This window comes from Pavona decussata, unplaced genomic scaffold (assembly GCF_977016875.1).
Source record: "Pavona decussata unplaced genomic scaffold, jaPavDecu1.1 SCAFFOLD_64, whole genome shotgun sequence".
NCBI classification, from domain to species: Eukaryota; Metazoa; Cnidaria; class Anthozoa; order Scleractinia; family Agariciidae; genus Pavona; species Pavona decussata.
In genome coordinates, this window is record NW_028145484.1 from 4,490,001 (window position 1) to 4,510,642 (window position 20,642).

General features: G+C 36.5%; 2 protein-coding genes across 2 annotated transcripts; both read right to left on the bottom strand.

Moving 5' to 3' along the window:
• Positions 1-6,489: 6,489 nt before the first annotated feature.
• On the bottom strand, positions 6,490-8,586 carry LOC146478606 (histamine H2 receptor-like). The gene has a single exon (XM_085111728.1). It carries the CDS (start codon positions 7,962-7,964, stop codon positions 6,966-6,968), a length of 999 nt encoding a protein of 332 aa, XP_084967854.1. The 5' UTR covers positions 7,965-8,586; the 3' UTR covers positions 6,490-6,965.
• A 230-nt stretch (positions 8,587-8,816) lies between these two features.
• LOC146478607 (uncharacterized) lies at positions 8,817-15,376 on the bottom strand. Its single transcript, XM_085111729.1, has 5 exons — positions 14,648-15,376; positions 13,359-13,475; positions 12,441-12,575; positions 11,500-11,999; positions 8,817-10,857 (listed from the first exon to the last, which is right to left on the bottom strand). Exons 1-5 carry the CDS (start codon positions 15,312-15,314, stop codon positions 10,648-10,650), a joined length of 1,629 nt encoding a protein of 542 aa, XP_084967855.1. The 5' UTR covers positions 15,315-15,376; the 3' UTR covers positions 8,817-10,647.
• Positions 15,377-20,642: the final 5,266 nt, after the last annotated feature.

Genomic DNA, 20,642 nt, shown 5'->3' on the forward strand with positions numbered 1-20,642 from the left:
GAATGTTTCTTTTACTTCACCAACAGTATGGGTAATTAAAAAGATCAGTACTACCCTTCTACTGCACTGCCTTTAGCAAAAAAAAAAACCAGGCTTTTCAGCCAGTACCATGCACAGTACCCTGAGCATGAACAAAATCTCATTGTTGAAGAATTAGTGAAGGAAACATGTATCCACCGCATACTTTTTGTGACCATTGCATTCGACCTTAAGATCGACTGTAACAACATCAGACAAGTAATCCACATTGGAGTCCCCCACACAATGGAGGATTACTGCCAGGAAGGTAGGCCGGGCTGGAAGAGATGGTCTCTCAGCCAGGGCAGATATCTTTTACAACTCCTACTGAACAATATCTCCAAATCAGAAAAAACATGTCTGATGAAATGAGGAACTTTGTGCAATCAAAACAGTGCAAAGGGAAAATGATTCTCAGCAATTTTGACCATGATGTCCTCAACAATCATGATCCTGCCCATGTGCTGTGACTTTCACAGTCATCAGTGCAGGTGTAATGACTGTGAGTTTGCACAAGCACTTGCAGACATAGTCGTTGACATTCCCCAGGAGCAACCAAGTGCTCTTCATCTTCTCCAGGATCAATCAGGTGAAGAGCTGAAGGAAACTATCTTTGATGCTGAAGTCAAGACCCAAATCAAAATGTACCTTATTCAATACCGAGTCAACCTACAACGACAACTAGGCAGGAGTACTGTAGGTAGTGTGGGTCTTTCAAGTGGATTTTCTTTTTAATTGATTGATTTAGTCCTACAACACTTAACTAACACAATTAACTTCTGTTGAAAAGGTGCAAACCATCTTACCTGTCTATAGCCATGAGATTGCTACAGATATTTTCTGTATTATTCAGAAGAACACCTCTGGCAACCTTGAATAATTATGGTAGAAATGGTTGACCATGAAATTCTAATTTTAAGGCCTGACCCTTAGGCTTATATTTGTAGGACTTTATTGTGCACAGCCAGAGGGTTTGGGGGAGAGGGGGGGGGGGGGGGGGGTTAAGATATGTAGCTTTCTCTGACAGTCCTTGGTTGTGCTTGACAGATTAAAAGAATGATATTGTGATATTTTTTGAGAGGGGGCTTGTAATTCAAATTTTGTAGACAATTGTGAACTTGTCTGAGGATGTTTGGGTTCCATTTTGACATGCAATCTTCAGCAAAACCAGTGCAAACAAACATACATGAATGCATAGCACCTTTTGTTTAGCATGCACCCCTTTCCCCACTTGTCAATGTTGACTTAGAGGTTTAATGTAAATGTTATAGTCTAAAACTAGAAATGATTAGAAACTAGTTTGATTTCTTTTTTTCTTTTTTTTTTTTGTCAAATATTATCATAAAATGACATAAAGGAAAACAAAATACAAGAATTTTGAGCCATTTCATTCAGGTACCTCAAAGGAAACAATATAATTATTTTTATTAAACATTCAAAATAAGTATCACTATGTGGACAGTCCATCAAAATCCTTGTCTCAAACAACTATATAAACAGTGCATAGTTAGGTGCTGGGTACTCTGTACACATCACTGCTTCATATACTAGGAATGATAACAAATCTTGCATCCAAACAAAGCTTGAACAGATAGAATTGCAGCCTGTTAAACCAATTTTTGTGTAATATCATGCATTAAGCAACATTTAACTATATATGAGCACTGACAACAAGGATAATATAATTATTCCGTTGCTGATCAAGCTCGGTCTTACTCATCAGAAAGTTGACATTATCAAAGTCCTTAATGTCGGTTACAATTGGCTGTGAATCATCAAGTTGGCTGGTTGGAACTCTCTCAAATGTGACAAACTGAGCGATCTAATGCATTTCAGAGTTGCGATGGTTGCGAAGAATTATGTTGGCCAGAATTCTGAAATCGAAGTTCTCAAATACAACCTTCGTCTCTTGGCCAGACTTTTGTCTTAATTATCGAGGACAGATTTAATTTTCATTCGGCCTGCTCAACGTGATCGCGTTTACCTGGCTTGGCTTGCCGTTGCTCTGCTAGAAATTTCTGCAAATTCTCCGGAGAAACGCGTTGCCGTCACAATACTTTAGCCCGTTACACTCTCTATAAGACTTAATAGATTCTCACTCTCTGCTTTGGCTCCAAACAAATCAATCGGGTGGTTTGCGAAGCCAGAAATCGGCCTGATCTTTTCCGCCATTTTGTTGTTTGTTCCCAGCCCCGTCAGAGCCGAAAACGGTTACGCATGCTCAGATATTCAGCCAATGAGAATGCGATCCGAAACGCTTTATCCCAGAGTCTCTCGTTTCCCGCTCCGCTGGACAATGGTAACGAGGGCTCTGGGAACGAGATTGCTGTCATTGCACAAGAAAGGAGCTTTGCGCATACGCACTAGCACCGTGACAGTATGAGATAATAGTCATGGGTTCAAATGCGGCTCAAACCCGCTTGAAATCTGTTCTCAGGCTTTACCTTCGTCCAATTGCGATGTCTTTTACAGTATTATATTAAATCCTTTCAATCGACCACTTCCTTTGTTCTTCGCTGATGTTTTTATCATTTGCATTTATTATTTACCTACATTATCGAAACAGGATGATTTCAAGTTTCTGTTTATGTGTATTTAGCCAGGATGTGGCATAAATTCAGTGAAATGCCCAAGAAATGTTTGCATTTATTTGATTGCGGCTTCATGTGTTTGTAAACAAATTTGTTTTCAATCTAAGTCATCTACACTTAAGAGAAAAAAAATTCAGATGGCAATTTAAAAGGAATTAGTTCGGGAGCAGTCCAGCCGGAATCCTTTCTTTTGAAGTAGACCTTTTTTTAGACATCTCGATTCTTAGAGGAAAATTAACTTTTAATTTAAATTTCGCAAACCTACTCCAAATCTAGTACCAGAAATGTGATAGGCTAAACGGAAATGAATTAATTTGATGTCACTTTGGAGCTCCCAGCGTTTACTTTTAAATCTTCCATAAAAACGATTGGGAAACAAACAAACGCAAAGATCTCAAAATAATCGATTGAAACATCCTGTTCTTTACGTTCGTGTTTTCCGTTGTTCGTCAGTTCCCACGAGAATGACAGCTGTTTATTTTTCAACTACAATCTTATTTCAGTTGGTATTACGTTCTTATTTCAACAAAATATAAATGCCCAGAAAACTATTGAAATTACAATCGTGTTTGACAGTGGGATGAAAATTACAGGAAAGGAGTTCTTTAATTGTAAGATAATGAAATTGGACAAAATATGATAACTTGAAGAGTATATCATTTCACAAAAGCGTCAATTGTGAAACATTGCAGAATAATTTAGAAATAACTCGGTCTAACTTTGTTATTCTCCATCAGTTCAATTTTTGCTAAAACCTAAAGTTGCACATTTTACTCGTATAGCGACTTCACTTGCTTGTCATGTGAAACAACCTTTTCCTGCTGAAACCTACTGGCTTTATTGTTTTGTACTCGTTTATTATCAGTATTTTGATCAACTCCTGATTTCTCTCTAAAAATTCAATACAAAGTAAGGGGGCTCCGTGACAAGAACAAAAAAAGACAAGAAATGAGAGATAATGTCTTGATCAACAACCAGATTCTCTTAATTGCAATTAAAAGAAATTAAAATAGAAGCGAGGAGAATTTTAAAATCACTTGATCTTGGGTTGAAAATACAATCTGCAGCTGTTCAAACCGGAAAATTAAACGTCTATCACAAACTGTGACTGTCTTATTCACTAAAGGTTTCACATTACACTTCTTTTTAGTGCGTCTCAGCTATCACACGCGGCGATCACGAAAGCAAGGGGGAAAATTCTCAGAAAAAAAAGGCAGAGAAAAATGGCTCTTGAACACAATGTATCCGTAAAAGAAGAATTTTTGAACAGGTCTGTTACACCTGTCAAACATCTCAGATCAGGAGCTGATACTCTCATCTTTTTAATCTTTTCGGTTTTGCTCGTCTTCGTCATCGTTTTCGGTAACATCATAGTCATGGCCGCGTTCAAGCAGCGCCGAAAATTACGGCGAAGAAGCAACATGTTCTTAATCAGCTTAGCCTGCTCAGATTGCCTTGTGGGCATCGTATCACTCCCACTGTGGATCTGCATCTCCGGGCTCGGCGTCGGTGAAGGCGAAGTACTGTACTCCTTCTTTATCAGTTTCGACATCTTTAGCGCTCTGACTTCAGTTTTTCATCTTACAGCTATTAGCGTGGAGAGATACATTTCTGTTTCAAGGCCTTTCCTATACAACCGCCTGTCAATGCATTACTACACTGGAACAATCGCAACGGCTTGGACTGTGGCGGCTCTTATTGCTACCTTAAGTCCGCTGCAAGCATTGTTCAAACTCCAGCGCTTTTCCGCACCCATTTTCTTCACCATTGGCTTTCTTGCCCCGTTGACAATCATTAGTACGATGTACACTGGAATATTTCGTATTGCTCTATCGCTTGGCCGTCAAACTCCTGGTATCACTGCAAACAACATCAGCTGCAAAGAGAAACGTCAGCTAAAAAAGGAGATCAAAGTAGCTATGACCTTGACTCTCGTTTCAGGCCTTTTCTTCCTGGCATGGCTGCCATTCTACGTCCTGTTGTTGACAGCAGTGTACTGCCCGCATTGTCTGCCGGGATATCCTGGTCTTCAGCGCCTGGTTGATTTTGTGAAGTGGATGCATTATTCGAACAGTGCAATCAATCCATTTGTCTACGCCCTCAGGGACCCGGATGTGAAGCGCGAATTTGTGCAGCTTACTCAAATCAAAAGGCTCTCATCTAGGTTCAGTCAGTCGAGATCCCGGGCGGACCAATCGTCTAATAAAATACAGTTCGTATAAAACTAAAGTTTAGCTCATATAGTTGAGTGTAATCACGTATCCTCTCGTGGTAAATCAAGTGATTGAGATGTATTAACCGGATTACCATTTACGCACGACCAAGGAATTTATACTAAATTAGAAACCAACACCACACTTACACTGTTCACTCAGACTCCACACACTGAAGTCCCAGAGAGCACTTTATTTCTCGCGTTCCTCAGTCCGTCCATAGTTAATTGAAGGCAATGGTTTTGAAACCTGACAAACTTCTTTGTTACATGTTTTTGTTAGTGTTTTTGGCCTTGACCCCGCAGAAACAACAAAAAGTTTGGAATGTGTTGGAGCAACTGACCAATCGAAACGTTTTTGTCAAGATATTCAACTGTAGTGTGAACGTTAAAACAAAGGATTGTGCAGGGTCGCGTCCCTTCCAGCATAAATTGCAGCACCATTTTTTCATGGGAAGGTTTCCTAACTAGTCCCTAAATTATCTATGGTCAGTCCGAAGACCAATGTTAGCAGGCAGTCGTTTTCAAGACCTTGTATTTGTGATTTTACCATTTTAATATAGTTTTCACAAGTTCAATGGAAGATAATGTAATCTTGTTATGCAGAACGTGGACAACTAGGTTGACTTCAGGTGTTCGGTACCTCAAGGTCAAGCGAGTGTTAAACGAGTTCGGTTTTGTTAACTCGTGCAAAATTTTGTAATTTTCAAAATATTATCGGGTCAGAAATCTAATCCGATGCGGATCAGGGAATGTAAATCTAATATCTAATATCAGAGAAATGTTAATCGTTAGATCAGTGGCTACTGATTCAAACTGAGTTTCTATCGAAAAAGATTTCAATCTATAAGCACGGTGCCTACTAATACAGAAGTATTTTTGCGCGGTTTATGACTATGCGGGAAACGCAGATGTTAGCAAGGGCTATTGGAATATAAAAAGAAAATTGGTGTAACCATGCATTTTTCAGAGATAATTAAGCAACAATGATCCAAAAAAGCAGTAAAATACAAAGTAATGTATGGCGGTTTTTTTTTTTCGTATTGAAGCTTTATTATCACTGAAAAATGCATGCCGGTTACCCCAATTTTCTTTTTGGATACCAAGAGCACTTACTAAGTTCTTCTTTCTCCGCATAGTGTTAAACCGCACAAAAATATCCTTAACCCAACATCGAAAAAAAGACTGTAGAAGGAGTCAAGCCGAGTGAACGAAATCGCAGAACTGATTGTTATGCGACTGAATTTCGACTGAAAATTGTGAGTGAGCACGAGCCTTAAACAAAATGTTCGTTAAGAAGGTAAGCAGTTGTTTAACTGACTTGGCAGCTGAAGTCATTTGCTCAGTTCAAGAACAAATTGTTCGTTAAGATAGTTTGTCTTGTGCGTTGCCTGAGTATATACAAATTTTAAAAGGTTTATTGTGAAATGATATTTGGATTAATAAAACCGTTCGACGCACTATAATAGTGTACCTTTGTTCCTACACCAAAAATGTTTAAAATCAGTAAAACCCAAATAATCCCAAAAATACACGCTTACAATAAGAGAAGAAAGCGTAAGAATAACAACTCCAAGCGAACCTTGTAAGGGAAGTTCGTCCTATCTGGCGTTTTTTTTCCTCTTACTCAAAATCGATAGGCCAAGTTGAGGGGAGGGGGGGGGGGGAAGCACAAACAATATGGTGTCGTTCGTTCCGTGGTGAAACACAACATTCTGGTAATAATATTTCGTTGGAGCAGATTAACCTATTTAATTTGATTTGTCCTGAAAAATGTTTTTCGCTACGTAGCGTGCAAAAATCTTTTGAAAGCACGAATCAGTACCAAGAAAGAAATTTCGTATCATTTTAATAGTCTGGGTTCGAGAAGTCTTCATTCTGCATCAGTGTAAGCAGTTCTGAGCTTATCACTTTTAGCAACTTATACTAAGTTTTTAAATCCCTTTTCCCCTTTGGAGCAAGGTTATCCACAGAAAATTCCCAGTTTATTTGGTGGGATTTTAGGAGAAATTAATATTTCAACCTTTGACGTCGTTAAAATTGGTCACTGTGAAATTATCCATCGCATCCTACAAGCCTCCTTAAAAAACTTAAAATATATTCGACCTTTACCACTTGATCGTTTAGTTCCATCAATAACAGATTTACTTGCGTGTCAGCACATTCAGAGAAATTTGGCACTGCGTATTGTTAAACTCTACTTCAACTTGATTGACTCTACAGAATCTTCCCAAAGGGCCAAGAAGCCGCGCGAATGTTTTTCTCATTTCGATATCACGAAAGGCGTAGATCATGGGGTTTACTGCGCTGTTAGAATATTGTAGCCTTTTCATGATATCAACCAACAAAAACTGCGCCTTACGAGAGGAAGGGAGGCACCTTACACAGAGTAGAAAAAGCATGTTCACAACGAAAAACGGAAACCATGCGATTAAGAAAAGGCTTGTCATTAGGAGAAGTGTAAACGCGGTTTTTCGCTCTTTCCTCAGCCGTTGCTGATCGCTTAGGTGTTGTGACGGAACGCGTTGAATTAACATCTTCGCGACGTGGAAAATGCCAATATTTACAATGCTGATTACCGCTAAAGGACCTAAGAAGCACACGGCAAACAGTATTATAGAGTAAACTTCGATTAGTTTATCTGTATTTTGAAAGTAATTTCCAGGATGTAGCACGGCAACGAAAATGGCTAAGCTCCATGATAACGCAGAAGCAAACGCGTACGGACGAACAGAGAGCGTCTGGTAGTAAAACGGTCGTGACACGGCTATGAAACGTTCGAACGATATTGCCATCAGGTGAAGATTGGAAGCAATGGCGCTGAAGATGTCAAACGCGGTGTAGAATTTTATTAAATCCTTGCTTACGTTCCAGTTCTTAGCAGAACCGTAGATTCGAATTGGGATTGAAACACTTCCAACAAGAAGATCAGAAAACGCGAGGCTTACTAAGAACGCATATGTTCCAGTGGAAAGACGGCGGTTTCTAACATAGGCAGCTATCACGAGAAAATTTCCACCCACAATTAGGAGCATCAATAAGGTGTCCACTATGATTCCTGGTGTTACTCCATAGGGAACTAAACTGGACTTCTCTGCCGTTTCATTGGTTCGATCCAATAGGGATTTATTGGTATTGCTCATGACGAGAAGACTGTCAAAGTTGCTGTGCTTGCTGACGAAGGAACTTGCTTTGAAGAAATCAAAACCATTTAAATGGACATCTTAAAGATCTGCTTTAGCCGTTCTGTTATATCAGCTGGGCTCATTATCTTGTCACAGTCAGCGGCACGGTTGACTTTTGGCGGCAGATTGAGAACTGCGCCTCAAAATTCAGAATCCAGTGCACGTTGAACTGATCCCGCGGCAAAACGAAGTAAGGCGGTTTGATCAAATCATAAAAGTGTAGTGTTAATTTCTTTTAAAACTGACGGCACTGCAACCATCAATAAATAATTTCCACCTGCACTTGAAAGCGTTTCTAGCTCTTCCCAGACATTAAGCAAACGAGGGTATTTGCCTTTAGAAATGCGTTATTAAAAATATATAAATCTGTCAAGATCAAATAATGAAATAGATATTTTGAGAAAATTTCTGTCCGACTTGAGCGATGACTGAGCAACTTCATCTACTTAATGAAGCGCAATTTTCGGCAGGTCGGTAATTCGTGAATAGGAAATGAACTTAATAAAGTCAGTCGTTAATGATCTTTTTTTTTTCACTGGTTTTTGCATAACAGGATAATTTTAAACAATGAGAACAATTTTTAACTTCCGATATTGTGAATTTGTTTCATACATTAAGACCGAAATTGCTTTCGATACGTAAATTGATGGTAAAAATATTAAGGCGGCTTAATCTACAAAAGAAAAGTTAGACAATAATGACGGAGGTCTCTCCGTTTCCATCAAGCTAAAAGGATCAAGTTGATCGAGCAAAGTTTTACTGTTATTTTTTGTTCAGAGCAATCAAGAGAAAAATGAATAAGTTAAATTAAAATGACTTTTGTTGTGGTCGTAGAAATTGTCTCCATCACAGTTGGATGTTTAATAATATTATGTTTGATTACGACGAAAACTAGAAAATTTTCCATTTTCAGTTAATTGAACCAATATTGTTTCCTTATTTACGGCTCTATAGAAAGGGCCGATATGAAAAACTTTAAGATTCAATGCGGCGTCTCCAGCTGTTTAATGAGTGTAAGGCCAAATAATACGGTTACATTTTCTTGCAACATGCCGCGAAACAAATGTTACATTGCAATTGCGATTGTTCCCCGTATTGCCACCTCCAAGCGCAACAAATCAGTTTTCATGTTGCAAAAAGTAGAAACAGCAAACATGAAAATTTGTTGCGCGCGTGGTATTATGGGCAGCAAGCAACCGCAACTTGCAACGTAACGTTTGTTTGTTTGTTTGTTGCTTGGCAACTTCCAAAAAAATTTTGCCCATATCACTTTCCCTTTTAAAAATCATCGATCTCAGTAAGGTCTCCTCCACAAGTAGGCGTCTCCGGAGAAAACGGTCACCAAAAACGAAACTTTTCAAAAAAAAAAAAACGCTCTCCAGCGTGCAATTTTTTGAAAACGCCGTTATCGTATTCTTGTGTGGACACCTGAAAACGGAACTTTTCCAAAACGATGACGTCATGTCGTCGAATTCAACGGCCATCGTTTTCGAAACGTTTTGTTTTCTGTGATCAGGCTGGTGGAAACTCCTATTTATTATTGTTATAGTCCAGTAGTATTTTCATTTTAAATGATCAGCTGCTATGTTTGAGAAAATTAAGGCTATCAGTGCTTAAAAGGATCCTTTAGATATCAACAACTATTACAATATATAATGCTCTTGGCCTTGGCAGTGAGTCGTAACATTAGACCAAGACTAATAGGAGAGAAAAAGACCGCAGTAAAGCAAAATTTTAACTAAATTATATTTTTAACTAAAATATTTAACAATTATTCCACGAGCGCGCGTTGGATATGAAATGATAGATAGCTAACGAGGCGCGTAGCGTTGAGTTGGCTATAATCATCTCATATCCAATAAGCGCGAGTGGAATAATTGTTTTATTAAAAACAATCAAGAAATGTTGCTAGATCATGCTGATTTCGCTTTGCAAGAACAACCAGAAGACAATTTAATGGTCGCTATATCTCGGGCATGGTATAATGGCTCATATACCATGGCAATATACCATATACCATATGCCATATCATACACCATTAGGAAATTTTGCCCAACAATTATTGGATGCTATTACTGGAATGATAATCCTATATCTATTCGTCAAAAATCAACAAAACAACTATTTAAACGAGCTCTCTTCCAGTATAATTTTGCTCAGTATTAATCACTGCCACACGACCTTGTAAAAAGTTTTCTGTCTTTCTTCTCCTCCATTTATAATTTGTTTTTTTTTTCTATCTTAACAAATATTGTAACGTAATTTTAAAGGGCATACAATTAGCTAACTGTATTATGCCCTTCTCCACTCCTTTCTTACGTACTGCAACCTTTTGTAATATGATCATTTTCATGTGGAGTAAATAAAAAATAAAAATACAAAATATAACATGGCCGCTAACCCAATCAAATCCCTTGAATTACATTATACAATGTTTCAGTTTTTAATAATTTACATTATTACCCTGTGAGAAGAGATTCCTTGAACGTCCTATGGCACCGGCAGCCCACCCCACCGGTACAGAGAGGGGTAATAAAGAACTACTTTTTGCAGGATAATATTACGGCCTATAGCTAGTCAGAGAGTATGTGTGTCACCGGCTGAGTAATGTTCTTCTCATTATTGATCTTGTTCAATAGGTTCACTTTCCACCAAAGTATTCCTCCAATAAATCTTCTATTGGTGTAAAGGCGAGGTTACTATAATGAACTATGTCATTTTTAACTGGTCCATAGGCTCCGTGGGTTCCAGTCCCCTGTGGGTAGGAGTCGGTTAAGGGGAAGACATCCAGAACGTGAAAGCCTGCTGTACACATGCGCATGGCAGCGAAAGCATTGTACAGCAAAATACGCTGTGAAGAGAACAAAACATTAAAGATTAATACATTATAGGGCGCACTTAAATTAGCTTATAAAAGGTCAATATGTTTTCCAGGACAACGTGGGACTCATTATATTTTGATGACAATCACTTTACTTACTCACGCTTAACAAATTTTGCTTTTCACTTTGTTGGTATAGCGACAGAATTTACACTTATCCTATTTGAGCCTCTCATAAGTTCATATCATGTCCATTACAAATAAAACGTCTTGTGCGTTCTGGTACATAACGTTGTGGTCAGTCCTTTCGTCCGTCCGTCCGTCCGTCCGTCATGTCTTTCATCTGCCGTCAGTCAGTCAGTTTTTTCAGCAACCAATCAATCAATCAATCAATCAATCAATCAATCAATCAATCAATCAATCAATCAATTGATCGAACAAGCAATCAGACATTCAGCTATTTAGTAAAACAGTCATCAAGCCAGTCACCTAGTCATTAACGTTTAATCAGCCAGGCAGTCGGTCGGTCAATCGGTCCGTCTGTCTGTCTGACATTCAAACAGAAAATAAGCCAGTCGGTTATTAATTGATGGTCTCGACATACCCTGAGTAACTTAGAATCATAATCAAAATTGTTTCTTTTATATTTCAGAAGAAAATCCAATCTCTTACCTGTTGTGTCATGAATCTTTTGTGTCCAAGATGAATATTGCTAGCTTTCTCCTTATTTATGGCTGTTGTAGTTTTCCAAATCACTGTCCCTCGGTACCTTGCTTGTGTAAGATTTAATGTCACACCATTATCTTTGCCTCGCAGTACATTCACCAAACCGTCGATAAGCTTTTCGTAACTTGAAAAGTTCGTGCTTTCCACGAAATGAAGACCGAAGTTAAGAATAATCGCGCTGTTTTCGTCCATCTCAGGATGTTGTATAACTCGACGGAAATTTCGCAAGACTCTCTTGTTATCGTAATCTAAGTTGTCGTTCTCTCTCTTGGCGACTGTAACGTTGGTGACTTGATAAATCCAGTTGTAACTGAACTTACATTCCTTGAAAATTTCCCGACAAAGTCTACGCTGTTTAAGTGATTGTGCAAAAAAGACGTTGACCGAATCGCCATATATCCACAATAATCCTCCTTTGTTGCGAGTTTGGTGGTTGTGAAGTGGCTCTGCAAAGATCATTAATAAGAGCACTTTAATAGGAGAATGAACTTTAAACGGCTGTAAAGTCCTATTCTCCTGACTAGAGAGTACAATAAGGTGCTTCACCGATTTCGCTTTTGGGACTGTTGTTGAGCAGTTAACTGATCACGATACCATTTGAGAATATGACAAACAAACAAACAAACAAACAAACAAACAAACAAACAAGAAAAACAAAAACTAAACCAAAAACATGAACCGTTAAACGCCATGAAACATAAACTGTGATGGATAGCTGTTCCGACGCGCGAAATATATCAGTGATACTGATGCGCAAATGCAACTTTTGTATAATCTTCTCTTTCCTCTTAGATCGTAGTGTTTTTAGTATTTAAACACCACGTAGCCAGAACCAACTTAAATAAGCGCTTCACGGGCCTCTTACTTAGAGTATATAAAAAAAGTACCGTTAACATGCGACTTCCACGTGTTATGCACCCATCGCCCACGGCCGTCCCACATGAAGTTGCACGTGATACCACAATCTGCGATCCTGATTCCGCGTAAGTACTCTCCTGAAATGCTGGACAACGAGACACTTCCTCGAGTAGAAAATAAAGCACACTTAAGCTGAAAAGTTGGTTGCATTTTGGTCGCAATCAATTTAGTAGGCTTCAACACATTGGTTCTCTTAGGTCGTTACACCACGTTCTGGGCAACGTCACGTGACATAAGAAGAGACAAAGAAGAATAGTCTTGGAAGTGGCGATATTCAGCAGCGTGGTCAATGAGGACCAACCTTGTTAAGGGATGTCCAGAGGGTTACACAAAACCCCACCTATTTGATGAACCTCGTAAAAAAAGTTTATTGACTTTAAAATTTGAGAGGGTATGTACTTTTTCATATTCTGCTTAAACAAGGAGCCTTAAAGGCTAGTTTAATATGAGGAGGAAGGTTTGAATATTTCTCATTTTCTACTTAACAATTATGAGCTCGAGATTTCTATCGCGTGATAGCTGATGACGGCGCAGCCCGAATCAGCTATCATGCATAGAAATCGAGAGCGAATAATCTAATTGCTTTAGTATAAATCTACTAGTTCTTCAAAACTAAACAAGTAAATTATCTATAAAACGCGAGGAAGCGGCCGCCATTTTGTTGAAAACCGCTACTCACTATCTATCACAGAATAGATAGCAAGTAGCGTAGCCAATCAGAGAACGGCATTCGTTCGAATTCGTGATAGAACACTAGTAGATTTATACTAATTCTGAATAGCTGTAGGGACACCATCTTTAAGGTGGGGGATCAGGGAGGAGACAAACATGGAAACTCTCAAGTTTTTGACTCCGTGGGTCTTGTGCGAGTACAATAGTTCCCTTACCATGTTTTGTTGGTGGAATCGTTATTTCCACAGGTGTTCCATTCCACAGCGGTGCTTGAAGATAGTCCCTATTTCCTTCAACCTCTGAGTGCCTCTGATATTTTCCTTGTGCGTTTCCTTCAGAAATATTAATAGGGAATGTAACACTTTTATCAAAGTGGGGTTGAAATCTTTAATTGTAATTCATCTCAAGCTTATTTGAGAGTTCTAAATTAAAACAAAATGTTTATAATGAAAAAGTTTGATTTCCTTTACGCATGAAGTAAAATCAACAATAGGTGGTTTGCATTGCCGCCATGTTGGTGTACAAAACAAAAGAAAATTTGTTCATGTAGTTTGCATAAAGAAGTTAAGTCCCAGAGGAGAAAAATCTTATTGTTCCTGTACACCAACATGGCCGTCATGACGTCACATGCAAAACACCAATAAGGTCGCGAGCATTTACTTTTTTGTAAAAGCCTGCTTCATTGGAAGCTTAGCAGATCTGGCAGTCTGGCCTTTTGATTCTTGTTTCACCCTTTAGGCCTCAATAATGATCAGCATCAAATGGGCCCTTTGCAGCTAATGGTCACATGGTACAAGACCACCTTGCTGGAGAGCCCGTTACGCACTGGGACATCGAAAACAAAGCAACTTCATCCAGTCAAACGTGATTTTTTGTTTTGTTTTGGATGTCCCAGTGCGTAGCTTGCACTCCAGCATGGTGGATTTTGTACCATGTGACCGTTAGCTGCAAAGGGCCCATTTCTCCTTATCAAACAAACAGGACAGGAGACAAAAAGGAAACGATCACCAAAGATAATCAAATTCTCCGAACTAGCACTAGTACAATAAACAATTATTCCACTCGCGTTTGTTGGATGTGAAATGATAGATGAGATGGCTATGATCATGTCGTATCCAAAAAGTACGGATGGAGTAATTATTTAATTAAAAACAACCAATAAATATTACTAGAACTTGCTGATTTCATTTTTTCAGGAACGACCAGTAGACGATTTAATGACCACTATTTCTCGGGTATGGTATAATGGCTGATATATCATGGGACCTAAACCAATCAAAACTCCGGAATATCATTATCCAATAACCCACTTTATAAACCGACTAATTCCATTAAATAGACTTTGGGGTTCGGATAAAATCACCTTGAAATTGTAGCTCAAGGTAATTTGCAAGTAGTGTTTTCACACACTCAAATCATGGAATGAAAAATAGATCGGTATGGATGCATTCTGTATTTCAAAACTAATTATGAACTCGGCTCCAGCAAAAACTCAGGAACTCACCAATTACAAACCAGTCAACTGGGGGATCCTTAAATCCATCACACAAAGTGAAATCTAACGTTATATTCACCAAATAAACACCAGCTTCCAATGCAACAAACAACACTTCGTACGTTCCGTTACCATGGTCAATAACGGTTGGAGAAATAGAAGATGGCCCCCTTACGAGGACCCTCCAAGAGTCCCCACCCTCCGTTTTAGGCTTTCCTCCCCTTGTTTGTGACTGAATACCAAAACGACTGTATTCTCCCACGGGCCTGATGTCCCAAAGTGAGATGAAACTCGAGTTTGGATCAGTGGCATTCTCTTTGTTCCTTGAGGAACTCCATGCGGTCTTGTTCTCGCATGGAGATAGCATTGCCTTCCAATCTATCCTTGCTCGTCTTTCACGACACCAGTCGTTTACAAAGCCAAGGCGTTTCTTATCCATGTGAACCTTCTTCATCAAGTCACCCAGAAATTTGTCCCTTATCAACTCCGTTGTATCATTAAGCAATACTATGTTGTTCGGCTTATGGGCTTTTTCGTAACATGTCCAACTCAAAGTTTCGTCGCATTCTGGCTTGGACATCCATAAGAACACGTAGATAAGGATAAACAAAACAACAAATATTTTGTAGAAGTCTTTAGTTGATCCTGTAGGACGTGGAAGAATCTGAATTCGCATGGATTATCAGTTTTCTATTCAGGTCATCCTACCTGGCTTCTTTTCTGACGGTTCCCTTCATCATAACAAAGAAAAGCGAGACCGTTAAATTTAAATGAGCCGAAAAACAGTGTAAAGTGTTAGGATAAAAATTAGGTAAAAACCCTGAGCGTACACTATAAGGATGAAATTTATGCTGAAAATCAGTGTTGTATAGTATTAGGATGAAAAATTGGGTCACAAAACAGAGTTTATAGTTTAGGGATCAAACGTGGGCCGAAAACCAGAGTGTTTACAGGAAAATTATTTGATATAAATTAAGATGCAAATTAGCCCTAAACCAGAGTCTATAGTATTAGAAAGAAAATTAGGCCGAAAACGGAGTGTACAGCATGAGGATGAAAATTAAGATAAAGACCACGCTCTTTAGTGTTAGGAAACTTAGGATGAAAACTGGAGTGAAAAGCATTAGGATAAAAACAGGGCCAACAGCCAGAGTATGTTATAATTATAATGAAAGTTAGGCCAAAAAACAAACAGGGCCTATAGTATTAAGACGAAAATTAGGCTTAAGGCCAGAATGTACAGTATTAGGCTAAAAATAAGAATTTGTTTTCCCCTAGTTTAAACCTTTATACGACACACTCGATTTTTCATCCTTATACCATACACGTTGGTTTTGGCCTAATTTTAAACCTATTACTATAGACTTTGATTTTGGCTTAAGTTTCGTCCCAATACTATATTGAATTTATTGATTTGGCCTAATTTTCATCTTAACTCTATAGACTATGGATTTTGGCCAAATTTTCATCCTAATACTATAGACTATGATTTAGGCCTAAATTTCATCCTAATACTATAGACTATGATTTTAGTCTAATTTTCGTCCCAATACTATAGGCTATGATTTTGGCCTAATTTTCATAATAATACTATACACAATGATTTAGGCTTAATTTTGATAATATTGCTATACACTATAATTAATTATCAAACTAATGTTATACAGTTTAACTTTGAACTAAGTTTTTTTCTAAAAGTATGTGTGATGGATTCTGGACCAATTTTCATCCTTTTAAAAATACTAAAACCTATGATTTAATACTAATTTATAGTATTGAGATCAAAATAAGGCCAAAATCCATTGTCTATAGTATTAGGATGAAAATTGGGCCAAAATCCATACTCTATAGTACAAGGATGAAAATAAGGTCAAAATCCATAGTCTATAGTATTAGGATGACAATTAGGCCAAAATCCATAGTCTATATTATTGGTAAGAAAATTTGGCCAAAACCAATAGTCTATAGTATTAGGATGAAAATTAGTTCAAAATCTATAGTCTATAGTATTAGGATGAAAATTAGGCAAAAATCCAAAGTCTATGGTATTAAGATGAAAATTAGGCCAAAGTCCATAGTCTGTAGTATTGGGATAAAAATAAGGCCAAAATCCATAGTCTATAGTGTTAGGATGAAAATTAGGCCAAGATCGATAGTCTATAGTATTAGAATGAAAATTAGGCCAAAATCAATAGTCTATAATATTATGATAAAAATTAGGCCAAAATCGATAGTCTATAGTATTAGGAGGAAAATTAGGCTAAAATCAATAGTCTATAGTATTATGATGAGAAATAGGCTAAAAATCCATAGTCTATAGTATTAAGATGAAAATTAGGCCAAAATCGATAGTCTATAGTGTTATAATGAAAATAACGCCAACGTCGATAGTCTATAGTATTAGGATGAAAATTAGGGCAAAATCCATGGTCTATAGTTTTATGATACAAATTAGGCCAAAATACAAAGTCTATAGTATTACGATGAAAATTAGGCCAAAATTCATAATGTATAGTATTAGGAAAAAATTAGGCCAAAATCCAAAGTCTATAGTATTAAGATAACTACTAGGCCAAAATCCACAGTCTATAGTATTAGCAGGAAAATTATGCCAAAATGGATAGTCTATAGTGTTATGATAAAAATTAGGCCAAAATCCATGGTCTATAGTATTAGGATGAAAATAAGGCCAAAATCGATAGTCTATGGTATTATCAAGAAAATTTGACCAAAATCGATAGTGTATAGTATTATGATGAAAAGTAGGCCAAAATCCATAGTCTATAGTATTAGGATAATAAATTAAGCAAAAATCAATAGTCTATAAGATTATGATAAAATTTGGCCAAAATCCATGGTTTATGGTATTAGGATAAAAATTAGGCTACAATCGATAGTCTATAGTATTATGGTGACAATTAGACCAAAATCGATAGTCTATAGTATTACGATTAAAATTAAGCAAAAAATTGAGCAAAAAATTGTTTATAGTATTTTGTTGAATATTAGGCCAAAATCCATAGTCTATAGTATTGGGTTGAAAATAAGGCCAAAATCAATGGTCTCTAGTATTGGGAGGAAAACTAGGCCAAAATCCAAAGTCTATAGCATTAGGATGAAATTTAGGCCAAAATCCATAGTTTTTAGTGTTGGGATGAAAATAAGGCCAAAATCCATATTCTATACTATTGGCAGGAAAGTTAGGCCAAAATCCATAGTCTATAGTATTAGGATAAAAATTAAGTTAAAATCGATAGTCTATAGTATTAGGATGACAATTAGACCAAAATCCATAGTCTATAGTATTGGCAGAAAAATTAGGCCAAAATCCATAGTCTTCAGCTTTACGATGGAAATTAAGCCAAAATCCATAGTCCTTAGTAATAAAATAGAAATTAAGCGAAAATCCATAGTTTACAGTATTTGCAGGAAAATTAGGCCAATATCCATAGTCTATAGTATTAGGATGAAGATTAGGCCAAAATCGATAGTGTATAGTATTATGATGAAAAGTAGGCCAAAATCCATAGTCTATAGTATTAGGATAATAAATTAGGCAAAAATCAATAGTCTATAAGATTATGATAACATTTGGCCAAAATCCATGGTTTATGGTATTAGGATAAAAATTAGGCTACAATCGATAGTCTATAGTACTATGATAACAATTTTGCCAAAATCGATAGTCTATAGTAACGCGATTAAAATTAGGCCAAAATCAATGGTTTATAGTATTTTGTTAATATTAGGCCAAAATCCATAGTCTAAAGTATTGGGTTAAAAATAAGGTTAAAATCAATGGTCTCTTGTATTGGGAGGAAAACTAAACCAAAATCCAAAGTCTATAGTATTAGGATAAAATTTAGGCCAAAATCCATAGTCTAGAGTATTAGGATAAAAATTAGGCTAAAATGAATAGTCTATGGTATTATAATACCAATTAGACCAACATCAATAGTCTATAGTATTAAGATAAAAATTAGGCCAAAATGATTACTCTATAGTATTATAATGAAAATTAGGCCAAAATCCATAGTCTATAGTATTGCTAGGAAAATTAGGAAAAAATCCATAGTCTATAGTATTAGGATAAAAATTGAGCCAGAATCGATAGTTTATAGTATTGGGATGAAAATTAAGCCAATATCCATAGTCTATAGTATTGGCAGTAAAATAAGGCCAAAATCCAGATTCTATAGTATTAGGATGAAATATAGGCCAAACTGGATAGTCTATAGTGTTATGATAAAAATTAGGCCAAAATCCATAGTCTATAGTATTACATGAAAATTATGCCAAAATCGATAGTGTATAGTATTATGATGAAAAGTAGGAAAAAATCCATAGTCTATAGTACTAAGATAATAAATTAGGCAAAAATCAATAGTCTAAAAGATTATGATAAAATTTGGCCAATTCTAGGGTCTATAGTATTAGGATAAAAATTAGGCCAAAATCGATAGTGTATAGTATTATGATGAAAAGTAGGAAAAAATCCATAGTCTATAGTACTAAGATAATAAATTAGGCAAAAATCAATAGTCTAAAAGATAATGATAAAATTTGGCCAAAATCTAGGTTCTTTAGTATTAGGATAAAAATTAGGCTAAAATCGATAGTCTATAGTATTATGATGACAATTAGACCAAAATCGATAGTCTACAGTATTACGATTAAAATTGAGCCAAAATCCCTTGTTTATAGTATTTTGATAAATATTACGCCAAAATCCATAGTCTATAGTATTGGGTTGAAAATAAGGCCAAAATTAATGGTCTCTAGTATTGGGAGGAAAACTAGGCCTAAATCCATAGTCTATAGTGTTAGGATGAAATTTAGGCCAAAATCCATAGTCTATAGTATTAGGATGTAAATCAGGCCAAAACTCATAGTCTATAGTATTATGATAAAAATTAGGCTAAAATGGATAGTCTATAATATTATGATAAAAATTAGGCCAAAATCGATAGTCTATAGTATTAGGAGGAAAATTAGGCTAAAATCAATAGTCTATAGTATTATGATGAGAAATAGGCTAAAAATCCATAGTCTATAGTATTAAGATGAAAATTAGGCCAAAATCGATAGTCTATAGTGTTATAATGAAAATAACGCCAACGTCGATAGTCTATAGTATTAGGATGAAAATTAGGGCAAAATCCATGGTCTATAGTTTTATGATACAAATTAGGCCAAAATACAAAGTCTATAGTATTACGATGAAAATTAGGCCAAAATTCATAATGTATAGTATTAGGAAAAAATTAGGCCAAAATCCAAAGTCTATAGTATTAAGATAACTACTAGGCCAAAATCCACAGTCTATAGTATTAGCAGGAAAATTATGCCAAAATGGATAGTCTATAGTGTTATGATAAAAATTAGGCCAAAATCCATGGTCTATAGTATTAGGATGAAAATAAGGCCAAAATCGATAGTCTATGGTATTATCAAGAAAATTTGACCAAAATCGATAGTGTATAGTATTATGATGAAAAGTAGGCCAAAATCCATAGTCTATAGTATTAGGATAATAAATTAAGCAAAAATCAATAGTCTATAAGATTATGATAAAATTTGGCCAAAATCCATGGTTTATGGTATTAGGATAAAAATTAGGCTACAATCGATAGTCTATAGTATTATGGTGACAATTAGACCAAAATCGATAGTCTATAGTATTACGATTAAAATTAAGCAAAAAATTGAGCAAAAAATTGTTTATAGTATTTTGTTGAATATTAGGCCAAAATCCATAGTCTATAGTATTGGGTTGAAAATAAGGCCAAAATCAATGGTCTCTAGTATTGGGAGGAAAACTAGGCCAAAATCCAAAGTCTATAGCATTAGGATGAAATTTAGGCCAAAATCCATAGTTTTTAGTGTTGGGATGAAAATAAGGCCAAAATCCATATTCTATACTATTGGCAGGAAAGTTAGGCCAAAATCCATAGTCTATAGTATTAGGATAAAAAATTAAGTTAAAATCGATAGTCTATAGTAT